General features: G+C 48.3%; 1 protein-coding gene across 4 annotated transcripts in view; it reads left to right on the top strand.

Annotated features, from left to right (window-relative positions):
- Positions 1-17,086, top strand: part of SON (SON DNA and RNA binding protein) — a 38,835-nt gene that overhangs the window by 6,386 nt on the left and 15,363 nt on the right. For all 4 annotated transcript variants that reach the window (XM_074533553.1, XM_074533549.1, XM_074533547.1 and 1 more), the window contains exons 3-6: positions 631-9,861; positions 11,139-11,299; positions 13,307-13,447; positions 14,725-14,916. In XM_074533553.1, the coding sequence (XP_074389654.1) occupies positions 631-9,861; positions 11,139-11,299; positions 13,307-13,447; positions 14,725-14,916 (9,725 nt within the window). The remainder of the gene's footprint in view (positions 1-630; positions 9,862-11,138; positions 11,300-13,306; positions 13,448-14,724; positions 14,917-17,086) is intronic.

Below are 17,086 nucleotides of genomic sequence, written 5' to 3'. Positions count from 1 at the left end.
TCCATGTGCCTTAGCAGAGCTTCTAGGAGGATCTGTCCCATGATCTCAGCAAGGAGGTGAGGCTGACAGGGTGGTAACTCCCAGAATCTTCCTCTCTTCAAGGGAATGGTTTTTCACTGCCATGGGGCAGGGTTAGATCTTGTATTAGGAGAAGATTCTTCCCTATGAGAGTGCTGAGGCCCTGGCACAGGGTGCCCAGAGCAGCTGGGGCTGCCCCTGCATCCCTGGCAGTGCCCAAGGCCAGGCTGGGCACTGGGGACAGTGGGAGGTGTCCCTGCCATGGCAGGGGTGGAACAAGATGAGCTTTGAGGTCCCTCCCAACCCAAACAATTCCATGACTATGATACTACGTGGAAAGAACTGTGTTTCCTCTGGGCCTCTGTCCTGACTAACAAGATTTGGGTAATTTTTTGAAAGAAGTGTTGTTTTACTATTTAAAGTAACTCTGAGAGGGAGGAAAGAGAGCTGGGAAGGGAGTGTGTCCTGTTTGTGTGTGTGGAACTTCAGTGAATTGGGCATGGTTTGCAAGTTGAATTGTTTTGTACCTCTGTCCATACTTTACAACTAATCTGAAAGATTTTTTATATGCAGTCTTACAAATGTTTACAAGGTAAATGTCATTTTTTCTAGATGTAGACAAAAATACTGTGAAAAATAGTACTCAGTCTACAAAAAGGAGCTCTACAGGTGAAGATGAAATTCCTAGAAAAAAAGCAAAGAAAAACAAGAAGCACAAAAGCAAGAAGAAGAAGAAAAAGAAGAAGAAAAGGAAGAAAGAGAAGAAGCATAAAAAGCAACCAAAGGAATCCAAGTTGAGTGCGCGTCCCGGAGAGCCCGCAGGCGTGCAGCCAGCCCCTCCCTTGGTGCCAGAGCAGTCCAGCTCCCAGGTGAATGTACAGCAAGGAGTGTTTGCAGAGGCAAACCTGGCTGGCCATGTGCAGCCAGAACTGTGCTCCAAACCTGCTGAGGGGCTTGATAATCAAGCTTTAGGACTTGTTTCTCATTCAGTGACTGATTCTCAGCAATCTGCAGAAAATCTTGGCAGTGGGGAGGGGACTTTGTGTGCAGCAAATCCTCCATTTAATTTAGAAACTATCCAGTCTAATATCCCAGAAAATACTAGTATAGCTCAAACTAGAATTTGCACTAACGAAGAACAAATTCAACAGTCACATGAAAATATTTATCCTGTAGCTATTAATGCCAGTGTTGTTGATACTGGAAATAATACTTGGTCCAGCATCCCATCTGGAATTGTCAATAAATCAGAGATTCAGAAAGATTCAGTAGAAGCACTGGGAGGTACAGAAGTCACTCTGAAATCTCAAAGCATTGGGGAAGTAAAAGCCTCGGATGCAGCTCTGGAGCCTGAGGCCATGGAGGTGTTGACTTACTCCGAAGTATCTCATCAGTCTGTGTCTCCCAGGGCAGCACAGGGGTTAGGAACAGCTTCAGAATCCGTGTCCTTGGCAAGTGGTGTGACAGCAACCCCTACACCTGCAAATTGGGCACATCCAGGTGCTGTGACTGTAGCTCACATGGCTGTGCCTGGGCAAGAAGTGAAAATTCCAGAAACAACTGAAAAATCTCTACATGTGGGAAATGTGAGAAGTGTGGAGAGACCTTTGGAACTGGGGGGTGCGAGCAGAACTTTGGAGCCATCCCTGCAGCCCTCGGTTACGTCTGGGAGTTTGAGCATGACCCAGGGCAGCCCTCTGGAGGCTTCCAGTGTTCTGAAAGCAGGTGTACCTTTGCAGCATCCTGTGACAGTATCTGCAGCCACCCCTGTGACCCACGTGGAAATAAGTGCCAAAACACCTCCAGGACCAGGAGCTGTTACAAAAATGAAGGATATGGAACCAGCTGTGGGGAGTGTGAAAGCTTTAGAAACAACCATGGAACCTGTTGTAGAAAAAGATGTTAGAGCAGCTCATGAAAGTCTGCAAGGCAGAAGTGTGGAAGGAACCACTGGTTCTGCAACAGCAGTGGGTGCATCAGGAGTGTTCCTACAGCATGGAGTCTTGGCAGAAACAAGGAGTGTGGACAGAACCCAGGCATCTGCACTTCCAGCAGGATTGACAGGTATGAACGTGGTTGCAGAGACAAGAGGATTAGGAGCAACTTCAGAACCTGCAGCAGTTGTACAGACCTTCATTCCCCAAACAGCTCCACAAGTCCACACGGCAGAGGGTTTTAGAAGTCCACAGGCAAAAGATCCAGAAGGTAGTTCATTGCTGAGAGAATCAAGACCTGAGAGTGAATCACATGTGAGAGGTTTGGCACCTTGCCTGTCTTTGCAGAAGGAAAACACACAAGGTCCAGGAGGAGTCCTGAGACCAGTGCCTGGGGTGGAAGCAAAACCTTTCACAACAGCTTCAGTGTCCTTACAAGTAGAAGGTGTGAAAGCTTCGGAAGAAGCTGTGCATTGTGGGACTGTTGCAAGTCCGGGACTTCCTGCCTTAGAAAGGACTCCTGAACCTGTGGTTGCATGTGAAAGCGTGGAACCAGTTAGAGAGGCTGAGGCATCTGCAGGGGTGGTGCCATGGCAAGCCACAGCAGAGAGAGAAGCTCTCCATGCAAGCCAGACACAGAGTTCCATCATTGCACAGTCACAGATGGTGACACACACAGAACCCTCACACACTGAGGTGCTGAGGAAGAGAAGGGATTCAGAACACGTTCCAGAAGCAGACACAAGGAGCAGAGAAGCAGTCCTAGAAACTGTGCAAACTTCAGAAACCAGTTCAAAATCTATTCAGGAACAAAGAGTAGGTCATTCAGCAGCAGTGTTGGAGTCTTTGCCCAGAGTGGAAGAAAACACCATGGCGTCAGGAGTACTGACAGATATGCAAACTCAGGGATCTACTGGAGAACATGAAATTGCAGCAAGGACGACCAGCACACAAGGGAATGAGCTCTCAGAAATGGAGAAAGCAAAATATCTGGAACCAGCATCAGAAGCTGGAGGAATGAGATGGCTAGAGAGAACAACAGAGTCTGCAACAGTAGAGGTGAAAGGTTCTGAAACAGGTGAAAAGCTTGAGGTACCCATGGGTGATGCTTCAGCAGCTGTTCCAGAATACTTGCATGCTGAAAAGCAGCAAGATCTTCAAGTAGTTCTAGAAGCAAAACCTGCTGCAGAATGGAAGAGTTCAGAAGAGGCTCCAGAAATCTTGGGTGTTTCTGAAATAAAACCTTCTGAAGCAGTTCCAAAACCAGGGGATGTGAAAGGCCAGGAAACCACACTGGAACATGAAGTGACAGCCGAGGTACAATATGTAGAAGGAGTACAGGGTCAACAGGTGGAGGATATGGTGATTGAGAAGGAAGATGCAGAAGAGACTCAAACTTCTGAGCCTTCAGTAGCAGAAACAGTTTTAAGTTCTTCACATGCAGCAGAGGAAAAAGTTTCAGCAGGGACTCCTGTAGCAGAAACACAAGATTTGGAAACAGCTCCTCGGACTGATGTAGAGCTGAAAGATGCAGAAGCAGCTGCAGGGTTGGAGGCAGAGACAAAAGATTTGGAAGCAGGTCCAGCACCTGAGACTGATGCAGAAGCAGGTCCAGAACTTATAGAGGAAGGCCAGTTGGAAGACACTCCAGAGGCTGAGGATGTCAAAGAAGCAACTCCTGAGGAGGACTCAGAGAAAAGAGACTCAGAAACATCCGACGTGCAGCCTGATGTGGCAGCACGAATGAAGGAGACTCTCATGAGGCTTGAGAATGTTGTTGAAAAAAGTAGTCATAGAACCAGTGAGAAAAAACATGATTCAAAGAAACAGAAAAGGAGCCGTTCCAAGTCTCAGTCCAGGTCTAGGAAGCGGAAGAAAAAATCACGGTCACGTTCCACTTCCAGGCGTTTGACCTCTAAAAGAGCGCGTTCTAGGAGCAGAAACTATTCGGTTTCTAGAAAAAAGCATTCCAAATCTAGGTCCCGCTCTGTGGAGAAGAGAGAGAGAAGATTGTCTTCCCGGCGGTCCAGGCGCAGGCATTCTAGGTCATCTGACCGTTACAGGTCTAAATCCAGATCAGCAGAAAAGAGATTATCCAGACGGAGACGCTCCAGGTCGTCTGACCACTACAGGTCTAAATCCAGGTCAGTGGAGAAGCGATTGTCCTCCCGAAGGTCCAGACGCAGGCGCTCCAGGTCCTCTGACCGCTACAGATCTAAGTCCAGGTCAGTGGAGAAGCGGCTGTCCTCCCGAAGATCTGGGCGCAGACGTTCCAGGTCTTCCGACCGCTACAGGTCTAAGTCACGGTCGGCAGAAAAGCGATTGTCCTCCCGAAGATCTGGGCGCAGACGCTCCAGGTCCTCTGACCGCTACAGATCCAAGTCCAGGTCAGCCGAGAAGCGATTGTCCTCCCGAAGGTCTGGGCGAAGACGTTCCAGGTCTTCTGACCGCTACAGATCCAAGTCCAGGTCAGTGGAGAAGCGATTGTCCTCCCGCAGATCCGGGCGCAGACGTTCCAGGTCGTCCGACCGCTACAGGTCTAAGTCACGGTCAGCAGAAAAGAGGTTGTCCTCCTGGCGATCCCGCCGCAGACATTCCAGGTCCTCCGACCGTTCAAAATCGAGATCCAGGTCTTCAGAAAAAGGAGGAGGCAAAGAGTACTCCTGGAGGTTCAGGAATCGGTCTGGTTCCTCTGAAGGTTCAAAATCCAGGTCCAGATCTGTTGAGAAAAGAGGTCGGAAGGCGTCTGTGCGGAGGTCCAAACGTCAGCGCTCAAAGTCCTCGGATCGCTACAAGTCTCGGTCCAGGTCGGTAGAAAAAAGGGATCGAAAGCAATCGTCGCGGAAGTCTAAACGTCAGCGCTCCAAGTCCTCTGACCGCTACAAGTCCAGATCCAAATCTGTGGAAAAAAAGAAGGAATCCTCGCGAAAATCCAAGCGTCGACGCTCAAAATCTTCTGAGCGTTACAAGTCTAGGTCTAGATCTGTGGAAAAAAAGCGCAAGGAGTCTTCAAAAAAATCCAAGCGGAAACGTTCCAAGTCCTCTGACAGTGTTAAGTCAAGGTCCAAGTCTGTAGAAAAAAAAGATAAGTCATCCTCAGCAAAGTCCAGTAGCAAGCATGAGTCTTCTGAACTTCAGGAGGCAGCCAAAGGTCTTGATGAAGATGTTCCTCAGTCTTCTTTTGGAAGTGATAAATCCTCTAATGGTCCCACATCAGTAGCTTTGTCTGATGGAGTAAATGGCCCAGTTCTGCCGCCATCATTTGGAAGTGGATTATCCAAAACTTCAGAGAGCCTTGAGGAAAGGTCCTCATCTGTTGAAAAAACAGCAGATCTGCAGCATTCTGCCACATCTGAACTTGATACCTCCAAAACCCCAGATGACCAGGAACTGAGATCCACATCGGTGGAAAAAACACAGGATTCAGAGCTGTCTGTGACATCTGAAAATGGATCAACTGAAAAAGCAGCAGCTCTGGAGTCTTCATTGCTACCTGAACTTCCATACTCCACATCCAAGTCAAGATCCTCATCTGTTGAAAAAAGAGGAGATCTAGAAACTTCTTCAGTAGCAGAATTTCATGTCTCTGCATCCCGTGAAGGTGAGTCCAGAACTGCACCTCTCAAAGAAGTAGAAGGTCCAGAGCTTCCTCCAGCACTAAAAAGAGAGATGGAACTTCGGTCATCTCTCCTGTCTGAAGGTGGAGTCTCCAGCTTGTCTGATGGTCACGATTCACAGCATATCCCTGGTGAGCACAGAGAGCTCTCACAGGTTCTGCAGGTACCTGAACGTGAGTCTTCCCAGCTGGCTGACAGCCCTGGAGCAGTGGAAGCTCAGAGGCCTTTCCTGCCACCGGAGATGATCCGCCCTGTGATCCCTGATGGCTGTGAGTCAGGCCAGAGGCAGGAGCCTTCTCTGCCTTCTGACAGTGGACATTTTGTGTCTCCTGATGGACATGGATCGGGATCCAGCTTTGCTGCACCGATAGAGGAGCATCCATTGTCTGTAGGCGAGTCTTTTAAGTCACCACATGGAAATGAACAAAGATTTTTATCTGTTGAAAAAGTCAAGACTCCAGATGTTTCCCTGACATCTGTGTGTGGTTCTGTTGAGGTGTCTGCTGACGTCATTTCAGTGTCTTCTTTTGAAGTTCATGAGTCCAGACCATCTGTTGACAAAGCTTTAGATGGTCCAACACTTCCACAAGTGCTTGAGGTTGACTGTTCCAGATCTTCAGAAATGCACGAATCAAGATACCTGACTGGAAAAATAGACGGTGCAGGATCTTTGGTGATGTCTAAAAGTGGGATTCCCATATGCCACGATGGCCACAAAGCAAAGTACAACTCCTTTGAGCAAACAGAGAGTGCAGACCTGTCCGTGGCATCTGAGCTCCGGTGTTCCATCTTGCCTGAGGGCTATAAATTGACATCTGCTGCAGTTGAAAAAGTGGAGATCCAGAAGCCTTCTCTCTCACTGGAAAGTGGCTTCTCCGTGTCTGCTGATGGCTGTGAATCAGTGGGCACACCTGAAAAGCTACAGCCCCCAGTGGCTGCTGTGCCATCAGAAGGAGGAGTTCTGCTGTTGCCCGACAGTCATGAGCAGAGACCCGTCCCTGCAGAGAAAGCAGAAATGCTGAATTCATCTGAACTGAAACACCTGGCATCCCCTGATGGCTACAAGCTGAGATCTGCCTACAGTGAAGAAGTGCAGGAGCCCATTGTGGTACGGGAACGCAGGTGTTCTGTTGCCTCCGATGGTCATGAGTTGGCATCCACCACTTCTGAAAGAGCTGAGGAGCCTTCTCAAGTGTGTGAAAATGAGTACACAGTAGGGCTTGATGGTCCGGAGTTGACATCAACCCCTGCTGAAAAAACGGAGCTGCGGAAGCTTTATCAGATGCCTGAAGAAAGATGTCTGGAGTCCATCGACAGCCAGGACCTGCAGTCACCCTCTGCTGAAGAGACACAGATCCAACAGCCTGCTCTGGTGTCTGAAAATGATCATGCCGTGTCCTGGGTGGGCCAGGAGTTGAGGGCCAGCTCTCCTGAGAAGGCAGAGATGCAGGAGGAGGCTGTGGTTCCAGAACCAGAAGTGCAGGAGCGTTCTCTGCTGCCTGAAAGTGAATATGGTGAGTCTCCTGAGGGCCAGGAGGTGGCTGAGGCCAGCCCTGCTGAGAAGGACCTGCAAGAACCTTCTCTGACACCTGGCAGGGAATGTTCCATCTTCCATCAAGGCCAGATACTGCAGTCTGGCCCCACCAAAAGCACAGCCGTGCAGCAGCCAGTGCTGGTCCATTATGCTGTATCTCCTGAGGGGCAGGAGGTGCAGGACTGTTCTGTGCTGTCTGAAAACGAGTACGAGGCATCCCCCAAAAGGCGTCATTTGGGATCCAGTCCAGTTGAAAAAGAACTGGAGGAACATTCTGAAGCATCTGAAAGTGAAAGTTCAATATCCAGTGATAGCCAGGAGTTGCAGCCTGCTGTTGCTGGAAAAACAGAGGGGCAGGAGTTGTCCTTGTCTGAAGGAGAGTGTTCCATGACTCCTGAAGGTCAGGAGCTGCAGTCCAGCCCTGCTGAAAGAGTTCTAGCCAAGGAACCTTCTCTGACATCTGAACATGCTCTGTCACCTGAAGAGCGCGAGTCGAGATTGGAGCGTGCTGAGGAGGCAGAGGGTGTGGATTCTGCTGTGGCAGCTGAACGTGACCATCTCTTTTTTGAGAGCCAGGAGGTGAGCTTCACCTCTCTTCAGAAACCACATGTGCGGGACCATTCTCCAACACCTGAAAATGAACATGGAGCATCTCCTGATGGGCAGGAGTTGAGATTCACCACTGCTGAAAAAGTAGATGGTCTTGAACCTTTGACAGTGAACGATAGAGCCTCCATGTCCCCTGATGGCAGCGACTTGAATTCCATCCCTGCTGAAAAAATGGATCATGCAATGCCTTCTTTATTGCCTGAAGGGCGCTCGGTGTCTCCTGATAACTGCAGTGTGGGCCCTGGAGAAGAAACGGAGGATCTGGAGCCCTCTGTGAGATCTGAGCGTAGAGACTCCACATCCTCCTGTCAGGAAGGTCATGAGCCAAGGTCTCCTATGGAGGAAGAGGGTCTGGAGTCCTCTGTGACTTCTGAACATAGACAGTCCCTGTCCCCTGAGGGCCATGACCAGAAGTCTATTGCAGATGAAGAAATGGATGATCTGGAGAGGCGTTCCACTTCTCCTGATGAGCACGAGTCAAGATCTAGCACTGGTGAAGAAGCAGAGGATCTGGAGCAGCCTTTGACAACAGAACGTAGGTGCTCTGAGTCCTCTGATGAGCACGAGTCAAGGTCAACCACTGGAGAAGAGGCAGAGGATGCAGAGACCTCCTTGGCAGCTGGAAGAAGAGATTCCGTATCCTCTGATGACCGTGAGTCGAGGTCTGCTGCTGGGGAAGATGTAGAAGATGGGGAGCCCTCCTTGACAGCTGAACGTAGGCACTCCACATCTTCTGATGACCACGAGTCAAGGTCTTCAGCTGATGAGGAAGCAGAGGATGTGACAGCTGATCGTCGCTCTGTGTCTCCTGATGGACGTGAGTCAAGGTCCACGGTTGGTGAGGAAGCAGAGGACCAGGAGATCTCTTCGACAGCTGAGCGTAGACACTCCACGTCTTCAGATGAACAGGAGTCAAGGTCTACTGCTGGTGAAGATGCAGAGGATGTGGAACCCTCCTCGGCAGCTGAACAAAGAGATTCCACCTCCTCAGACGAGCAAGAGTCAAGGTCTACTGCTGGTGAAGAAGCTGAGGATGCGGAACCTCTGACAGCTGAACACAGACGTTCCGCATCCCCTGATGGGGCTGAATCGAGGTCTACCACTGCTGAAGAGGAAGGAGAGGATGCAGAGCCCTCCTTGACAGCTGAACAAAGAGAGTCCACCTCGTCAGATGAGCATGAGTCAGAGTCTTCCAGTGGTGAAGAGGAGGGAGAGGAGGCAGAACCCTCTTTGGCAGATGAGGAAAAGCAGGATTCCGTGCCTCTTGAGCAGTCAGAGGAGCAGGACTCTTCCTTTGTCCCTGAAAGCAGACGTTCTGAGTCTTCCGAGCGTGAAAAATCCAGATCTAAATCTGTTGATAAAGCATCTGACAAGGAGTCTCCACAGAGATCTGTAAGCAGGCACTCAAAGTCTCCTGCTCCCCAGAAGAGTCGATCCACATCTGTGGAGAAAACAGCAGACAAAGAGTCCGTGCGGAGGTACAGACGGAGACGCTCCAGGTCCACGGCTCGCCAGAGGAGCCAGTCAACCTCTGTGGAGAAAACAGCAGACAAGGAGTCCTCACGCAGGTCCCGGCGGAGACGCTCCAGGTCTGCTGCTCGCCAGAGGAGCCAGTCCAAGTCTGTGGAGAAAGCAGCAGACAAGGAATCCTCGCGCAGGTCCAGGAGCCGGCGCTCCAGGTCCTCCCAGCGCCGGTCCAAGCGCTACGACACGGACTCGCGCTCCAGGCGGAATCGCTCCAGGTCAGCCACACGGAGAAGAGCGTCCCGGTCTCGCTCCAGCTCCCTGTCACGTTCCAGGCACAGGAGGAGAAGCAGGTCGAGGTCGGCGTCGCGAAGGCGGCGTTCCTTGTCCCGAGACAGGCGCAAGAGGTCTCAGAGAAACAGGTCGAGGTCCACTGAGAGGAGGAGGAGGAGATCGGACTCGCGGGACCGCAGGATATCGCTGCGGCTGCGGAGCAGGAGCCGGACCCCTCTGCGGCAGAGGCGCTCGCGCTCCAGGGGCAGGAGGAGGAGCTCCAGCCGCTCCCCGATCCGGCTGCGGCGCTCGCGCTCCTCGGGCCGGAGGCGCTACAGCAGATCCCCCGACCGGCGCCGCTCCCGCTCCTCCGAGTTCTCCAGCAGGTCCCCCAAGCGCCTCACAGACCTGGGTAAGTGCTTTGTTTCACTGGCTCCGTGCTGGGGTGCTAGGGCTGGGTTTGCACATCCATTCCTGAGGGATTTCTTAGAAGTCACTCTGTGCAGTAATCTCAGGCAATGACTTCCAGCAGGAAGGTTTATCAATGCTGAGCATTTGAATGGAAGCCTCTTAAGAGCCAGTTTTACCTTGGTTTTAGAGCTTTTGTACAAAAATAGCGTGTTTCAGCCTCGAGGAGCATTCTGAATAATAGTAAAGGCCAAGTACTTCAAGTACTTGTATGTAAGAAAATTTAGAATTTCTACTCCTGAGAACAAAAGTCATTCAGGTGCCAGTTGCAGAGTCCCGAGCTATTCCCAGAACTCTGTCTTGCTTCTTTCCCATGGTAAGAGCATAAAGGAAAGAGAGACTTGTTTGTGAAAATACTCCCAGACCCAGCAGGTCAGAAAATAAAATAAAATAAAATAAAATAAAATAAAATAAAATAAAATAAAATAAAATAAAATAAAATCATGAGAGCCCTGTCTTTTCTCTGAGCTTGGACGAGAAGAGACTGTGTTGTTTCTATGAGTTAATAAGGGGAAAGAAGGTTTGAACTGGGAGATCAGCTCTTGTACAGAGTGTGAGGAAACCTCCTGTGGTAAATTGAGGTTCTGAACCTTCCAGTCCTGCCTCCGAGTTGCCATGGAAGCCTTCCAGTTAGGGAGTTATTTACAAACTGGCAGAAGGCTTAATTTAATTTTGTTTGCTATTTCTATGCTAGGGCTGTCCTTTTTCTCCTTATTAAAACAAAATACTGTTCTGCTAGCTGTTTTGCATCTAATGGTATTTTAAGCAAGAGTACGTTTTACTTCCTCAGAGCTTGTTTTTCTGTTTGGTGAGTGTAAGTGGCTTTTGGGCTACATCTGGGGAGATGAGGCTTCCTCCAGAGGTTTGAGAGCTTTTCAGAGGTAGATAATGAGGAAACTCTGGAGTTTATGCTGTGTGGGAAGGACTCAGTAATGCCAGGACAGGAATAAATCAGTGAAGTCAGAGGCATCAGAACAGGGTGGTTGGAGGATGTTGAAGCTGGGACTGCTGGGTTCCATTGCAGTTTCACCTGCCTTCTGCACAGCCCAGGCTTAAAGTCTGGAGCAGCTCAGTACAATTCCAGTTATTTTCACAGAACATAAAAAATGCACAGTGCAGGTAGAACCTTGTTTAATTTACCAGAGACATTTCTTTATATTATTAAAACAAGAATCTATAAAAATAATGACTTCTCTGTGAAAATAAAACCAATGCTTTTAGACAAGGCGCAGCTGCTGGAGATCGCCAAGGCCAACGCGGCCGCCATGTGTGCGAAGTCGGGCGTGCCCCTGCCCCCCAGCCTGATGCCTCTGCTGTCCCAGAAGAAGGATGACAAAGCCAACCAGAAGTCCTCGAGGGACACCCTGAAGGAGCTCACTGAGGTGAGGGGGAGCAGCAGCATCCAGGCTGGCACTGAGCACACCGGGCTCGGTGACCTGTGAGAGTTGTCGCTGTGTGCTGCTGTCACTGGGAGCTGCCCCAAATCCCTGGGCTGGCACAGCCCTGCCAGCCCGTGCAGTGCCAGCTGTGCCCCACGGGCACCTTGTGCCCAGCCCAGAGCACTCAGTGCCACCTCCAGACCTCCCTGGGCAGCCCCTGCCAAAGCCTGATCACTCCTTTGAGCCCTTATTCTCCCCACAAGTTTTCTTAAGACATGAATGTGAGATCTCAACACCTCAGGACTGAGGTGCCGAGTCACCGAGACCACCCTTGGGGAGCTCGAAAGTCCTAAAATGTTGCCAGAAGTGTCTGGTAACTAGACTTTGATCCTACACAAGAGACGACATTTGTATGAAGATAAGAAGATTTCACCAAAGTGAATAGTAAAGAAATAAGTTAATTAGAAAGTGAAACACAGAGTTTAAGATTTCTGTACAGAAGAGTTTAGAGAAGTAAGATAGAAGAATTGAAGCGTGTCCTGTCCTTCTTCTTCTTCTCCTCCATCTTCTGTAGTGATAGTGACACTTTGAGATTGGTCATTACTAAAAGTGCACTGGGCAATAAGAGTGAAAAGTATTAGAGAAAAATGATAAATATCGTACACGTAACTTTGAGTATAAAGATAAGTAACCGCCCAGAAAGCTGGGGAGTGTGCTCATGGCTGGCTGCTGAGCAGAGCTCTGTCGGGCTGAGAGAAAATCTTTTAGATAAACAATTAATAAACACCGAGACTGAGAAAAGAACTGAAGCCTCTTCTCGTCCTTGAAGTGCGGGCTGCCCCAAGGCCACCCTGGGCCTTTCCAGGCCATCCAAACAGCCGAAAATCAGACAATGAAAACTGTTACTTTTTAATTCTGTGGAAATGTATAAAACCAAATTATTTTGGTTTTTCTTCTTTTTGGTTTTGATCCTGTTCTAATTTTGTACAACTTGGTGGTTGTCCCTGCAGTCCTGTCAGTGAAATCCAAAGCTTTCACTGCTGATTTTTTGTTCTGGTGGTGTTAGTTATGGCTTGAGTTGGAAGGAGCTTCAAAGCTCAGCCTGTCCCACCCCCTGCCATGGGCAGGAGCACCTTTCTCTGTGCCAGCTTGCTCCAACTCTTGTCCAGCCTGGCCTTGGACTTCCCTCAAATGGAGAAAGTCTGGAATAGAAAAGCGCCTTAATTTTTTTTTTTATTACATCATGAGTGTGACAGTTCTGAACTTGTGTTCACAGAAATAATCTGAGAGGGAGCAATGTCCAGGTGCTGAGAGATAATCTGCAGTTGTGCCTGGGCTGGGGGAGCAGAAGTTGTGAGCCAGAGCTGAGTTGGTGCAGGTGCCCTGTGGTGACACCCAGGGTGGTTTCTCACATACCCCGACCAAGATCCAGCTTGTGCTGATCTGCAGGCCCCACATCTGCACCTCCCTTCCCTTTCCAGCCTTGGAGATTGAATGATGTTGAATTGTGTTTCTGTTCTTTAGACTCAGAACTGTCCACAGAGCAGTGCAGGTGCTAGAAAATCAGTCAAGACATTTTAACCATAAAATTCTGGCCCTTTGAGACAGTCTTTTGGTCTTTGGTTCTTTTCTTCCTCTCTTTTCTTTTCCCCCCTTGGAGGCTGCTCCCAGTTTGTGGTGTCCCCACAACACCTCTGTGTTTCAGTTGTGTTGCTTGCACAGCTGGCCAGCACAGAGCATTCCAGAAGAATCTGAGCTCTCTTGGAGCCAACACTTCTGACAGAGTCCCAGAGAGCTGAGTCAGTAACCAAGGGGTGCCTGGCAAAGCCGTGGTTGGATAATTTGTGTACAATATCCAAAGTACATCTGTTGCTGCTGTTGCTGAAAGATTTTCCATTCCTGGTTTAGTAAAAAAAAAAAAACATTTTTTTTTATACAAATGTGTTTTGTGAGTTTGGGTTGAAAGTTCAGGTTTACTCAGAGCTGACATTTCCCTGTTTTACTTTTCAGAAATGCAAGAAGATTGCTCAGAGCACTGATGATGTGATAGTGAACAAGCCTCACGTTTCTGATGAGGAGGAGGAGGAACGTCCTTTCTATAACCATCCTTTCAAGCTGAGTGAACCCAAACCTATTTTCTTCAATTTAAGTGTGAGTGCGACTTATATTTTTAGTATTATAAGTAAAAATATGTAGCACTTATATTTTTATAAGTGCTAGTTATATTTTTTAATATTTTGCTTACATTTACTTTTAAAACAAATCCTTGTTCTTTTTAAATAATGCATGTAATTCTGCAGAAATTTATCAAGGGTTGATCATCTTGGTGAAACTTGGAGTATTTTTTAATCAGTTGAAAGGAACACTCCCAATTCCATCAAGATTAAATTGATAATCCAGTTTTACCAGTTGGTAAAATTGTGAGCAATTCTTTAAATGCATCTGGAAATCAAATGCTTTGAAGCATGGATTAGAATTTGTTCAATTTTTTTTTTGTGTTTGGGGTGGTGGGTGGGGTTTTTTTAAGTTTTATTTGGGGTGGGTGGTTGTGCCCATGAAAGTCTGTTGTGATTTTGCAGGATCTAAAGCACTAAAAAAGCTTTAATATGCTCAGCACAAACAGAAATAACATTCCTGGTTTTGTATATAAATAGCTAGAGCTTGAGCTGTATACAAAATAAGCAGTAATGCACATTTAGATAAGGTGTAAGGTGAAAATGGATTTAGACTTTATATTATATGTTAGAAAAGGCTACAGGGAAACTCAAACCTTGGAATTCTTCCAGGCTGCGAGGAGGAATGAGTGCTCTGCAGTGGCTGTGGGCTGCTCTCCCTCTTGGTCTTGCTTTTGACCCTTTCAGTTTTGTTCTTTCTCTCTCCTAAAACCATTGCCATCCATATTCCTAGGAGTTTATCCAGTCTTACCCAGTGCTGCCAGCTGTGTTTGCCTCTTGGAAGGGAACCTGGCAGGGATTTCTGCAGATTGTAATGAATTAACAGCACCAAGCAAAACAAGGCCACAGACATCATCTGCTCAGAGACTGCTGCTAAAAATGGGCCAGGATGGAAACCCAAATGCTCAGAGCTGTTTTCTCTCCACTCATGGGCAGCTTTGGTCACAGACAGTGTTTTGCTGCCCAGGATTTTCACCCTGGAGCTTTCCATACAAAATACCCGTTGTTGATGTGAATGGGGTCAGCTGGAAGAGGAAGGTTGGGGATTTTGGGTTGCTGAAGTTGTTTTTAGGGATTTTTATCTTCTCTGATAGCACAATTTGTGGGTCACTTGTGTGTTTTTAGGGCTGTGCCAAAATGATGTATTATAAAAGCTTATTAGTAAAAACCAAATCCCAGGTGTTTGCAACAAAACCACCTCATCACTCGTGGGTATTTCCAAACCTGAAATCTTTATCATTTTACTTCTTTCAGACTCCCAGCATAAAACCAGCACCACCACCCCAACCAAAAAACCAGGTCAGCCTGTCCAAGGAGTTCCCTGTGTCCTCTGGGTCTCAGCATAGGAAGAAGGAGGCAGACAGTGTGTATGGAGAGTGGGTTCCCGTGGACAAGAACGGCAAGGACGACGGCAAGGACGACGTTTTCCCCAAGCCAGCCATTGAGGTAAGGAGGGCAAGGAGAGCTTATCATGTAAGAAAAGCAAACCCATCACCTGGGCACTCTGGTACCCAGCTGCAGTCTGGGAAAACAAAAAAAGGCACTTAAAAAGGTGGTGCCTAACACTGCACTGAGCTGAGCAGCTGAGCTCTGCACGTGGGGATGCTCACATGAAGCAGCTGCACCCATCCTGCTGCTGCCTGCTGCTGGCTTCTTGGTCTCAACAGAATTTAAACTGGAGCTGGAAGGTGAAAAAACTTCCTCGTTCAGTTTCCTCAGAGGTTAATTAATAATACCTTGAGATTTGCACAGTATGTAGTGCTAATTAAAGTTGTCCCACCAGTCTTAGAACAAGAACATCACACTGGAATGTAATCAGTTAAAAATTGAAAGTCACTTCCTCTGGATGTATTCGTTTTTTAGTTTTCCAGTTATGTTTTCTCCAATGGCTGTCTTGCACGTGGCCTTCCAAAGGAGAATCTGATTGTATGGATAATAAACTAAAAACACCAAAGCAAGTGTTTTGCCCCTTGAAATTTCTTCTAAAGAACATTTCTGGGGGCTGTTTTAATTAAGTAAATTAAATATTTAAGAGAGGTTACTATTTTTAAGTTTGTGTTGCCTCAGTGCACCTGCAGCCTTGTTCTCACACCTTCCAAAGCCAAACCCCAATTTCTGACAAAGCCATCTCAGCCCTTGGTGCATTTTGTTTCTCAAGACCTTTCTGATGCTGGTCAGTTCACTCCCTGAGGCACAGAAGGAGTTTCCTTGTGGCTCTTCTACAGCACCAAAGCACGGGGGATATAACTTAGCCAGCATTTCCTTGGAATCCCTCAGGATTTGATGGTTGGGCACCCAAATCCTCAGCACAGGTGGGAGCTGCACTTGGGGCTCTCCTGCTCCAGTAAACCCTGAGATGTTTGTGCAGAATGTCATTCCCACTTTCATGGCAGTAAATATATTTAACATCACTTCCTTTCCTTTCTGTTGTGTGTACCTTTATAAATGCCTGTAACTATGTTGTCTGGTTTTACATTTTGTAAATAAATACTTTGATTTGCCTTTACCTTAACTTGGTTTGTGTTAAGGGTGATTTCAGGGGTGTTAGCTGCCAGCAGGCTGTTCCATCCATGCCCTGGGCTTTGGGGAGTGCAGGCACAGAAGTGCTGGGTGTTTCTCCAGGGAGCCTGCCAGGTGACACAGTGCTTTTCTGCTGAATTCTGCCGTGTTCAGGAGGACTCTGAGCTGGGAATGGCTCCCTTGGAGCAGCATGGGGCAGATCAGCTCCATGGCTGGGGGAGTGGAGAGCTGGGGCTGCTTGGAACTTAGGAAGTTTCCCCTGGAACTGACCTCCATTTGTTGTTGCTGATTTTGCAATACTGTGGCAGTTGTGGTGCAAGTCCTGGCATGAAACCCCACACAATTGGTTTTGTTGTTGTGTTTTAACTCACCTATTAGCTATGGGCTAGGTCTGAAATGACCCTGCTGGTACATTACAGCTTGTTCTAATAAAACCTGATGCCTTGAAGGAGTTGTGTGTGGCAGCAGGAGATGGAGGGGAAGGTCTGGGGTGGTCTGGGGGCTCATCGTGGCTGTGGCAGGCAGAGACCCCTGAGGAAGGAGTGTTGGGAGTGTAGAGTCCCAGTCCCAGAGTGCTGGGATCTGAGGCTGCAGTAAAAGCATTTCTGGAGCTCCAGAGTGTGTAAAACACCTGCTTTTTTATTTGCTTCAGTATTTGTGATTTGTGGGGCAGGTGTGAGAAAGGGAATCAGGCAGGAGAGCTCTGGGAGAGAGCAGCACCTCACTTGACTCAGGAGTAACAGCAGCCCCTTACACCTCGAGCAGAGATGGTTTCCCAAGATCCAGAGCTGCCATCGAGTGTCTTGGCATAACCCAGAGAACGGGCTCCAGAATGGGAGAGCATTTGGGAATGAGCCCAGCAGGGAGTGTTGCCAGGCCCAGTAAAGCACTCCCACACCTCTGTGGCATGGCAGTGTCCCCATGGCTGTCATGGGCTGCTTCCATGCCTTTGTGTGTTGCTGCATTGAAACTTGGTGAGTAGAAGAGCTTTGATTTATCTCCTGCGCCAGGTTCCTAAACAGAGCATTAAATCAATATTTTAACTGTGTGAGAGAAACTTGAGAACTCGGCCACTGTGCATTTGAAACAGGCATTT

Source organism: Zonotrichia albicollis, chromosome 2 (assembly GCF_047830755.1).
Source record: "Zonotrichia albicollis isolate bZonAlb1 chromosome 2, bZonAlb1.hap1, whole genome shotgun sequence".
Classification (NCBI taxonomy): Eukaryota; Metazoa; Chordata; class Aves; order Passeriformes; family Passerellidae; genus Zonotrichia; species Zonotrichia albicollis.
This window is presented reverse-complemented; position numbering and strand designations above follow the sequence as displayed.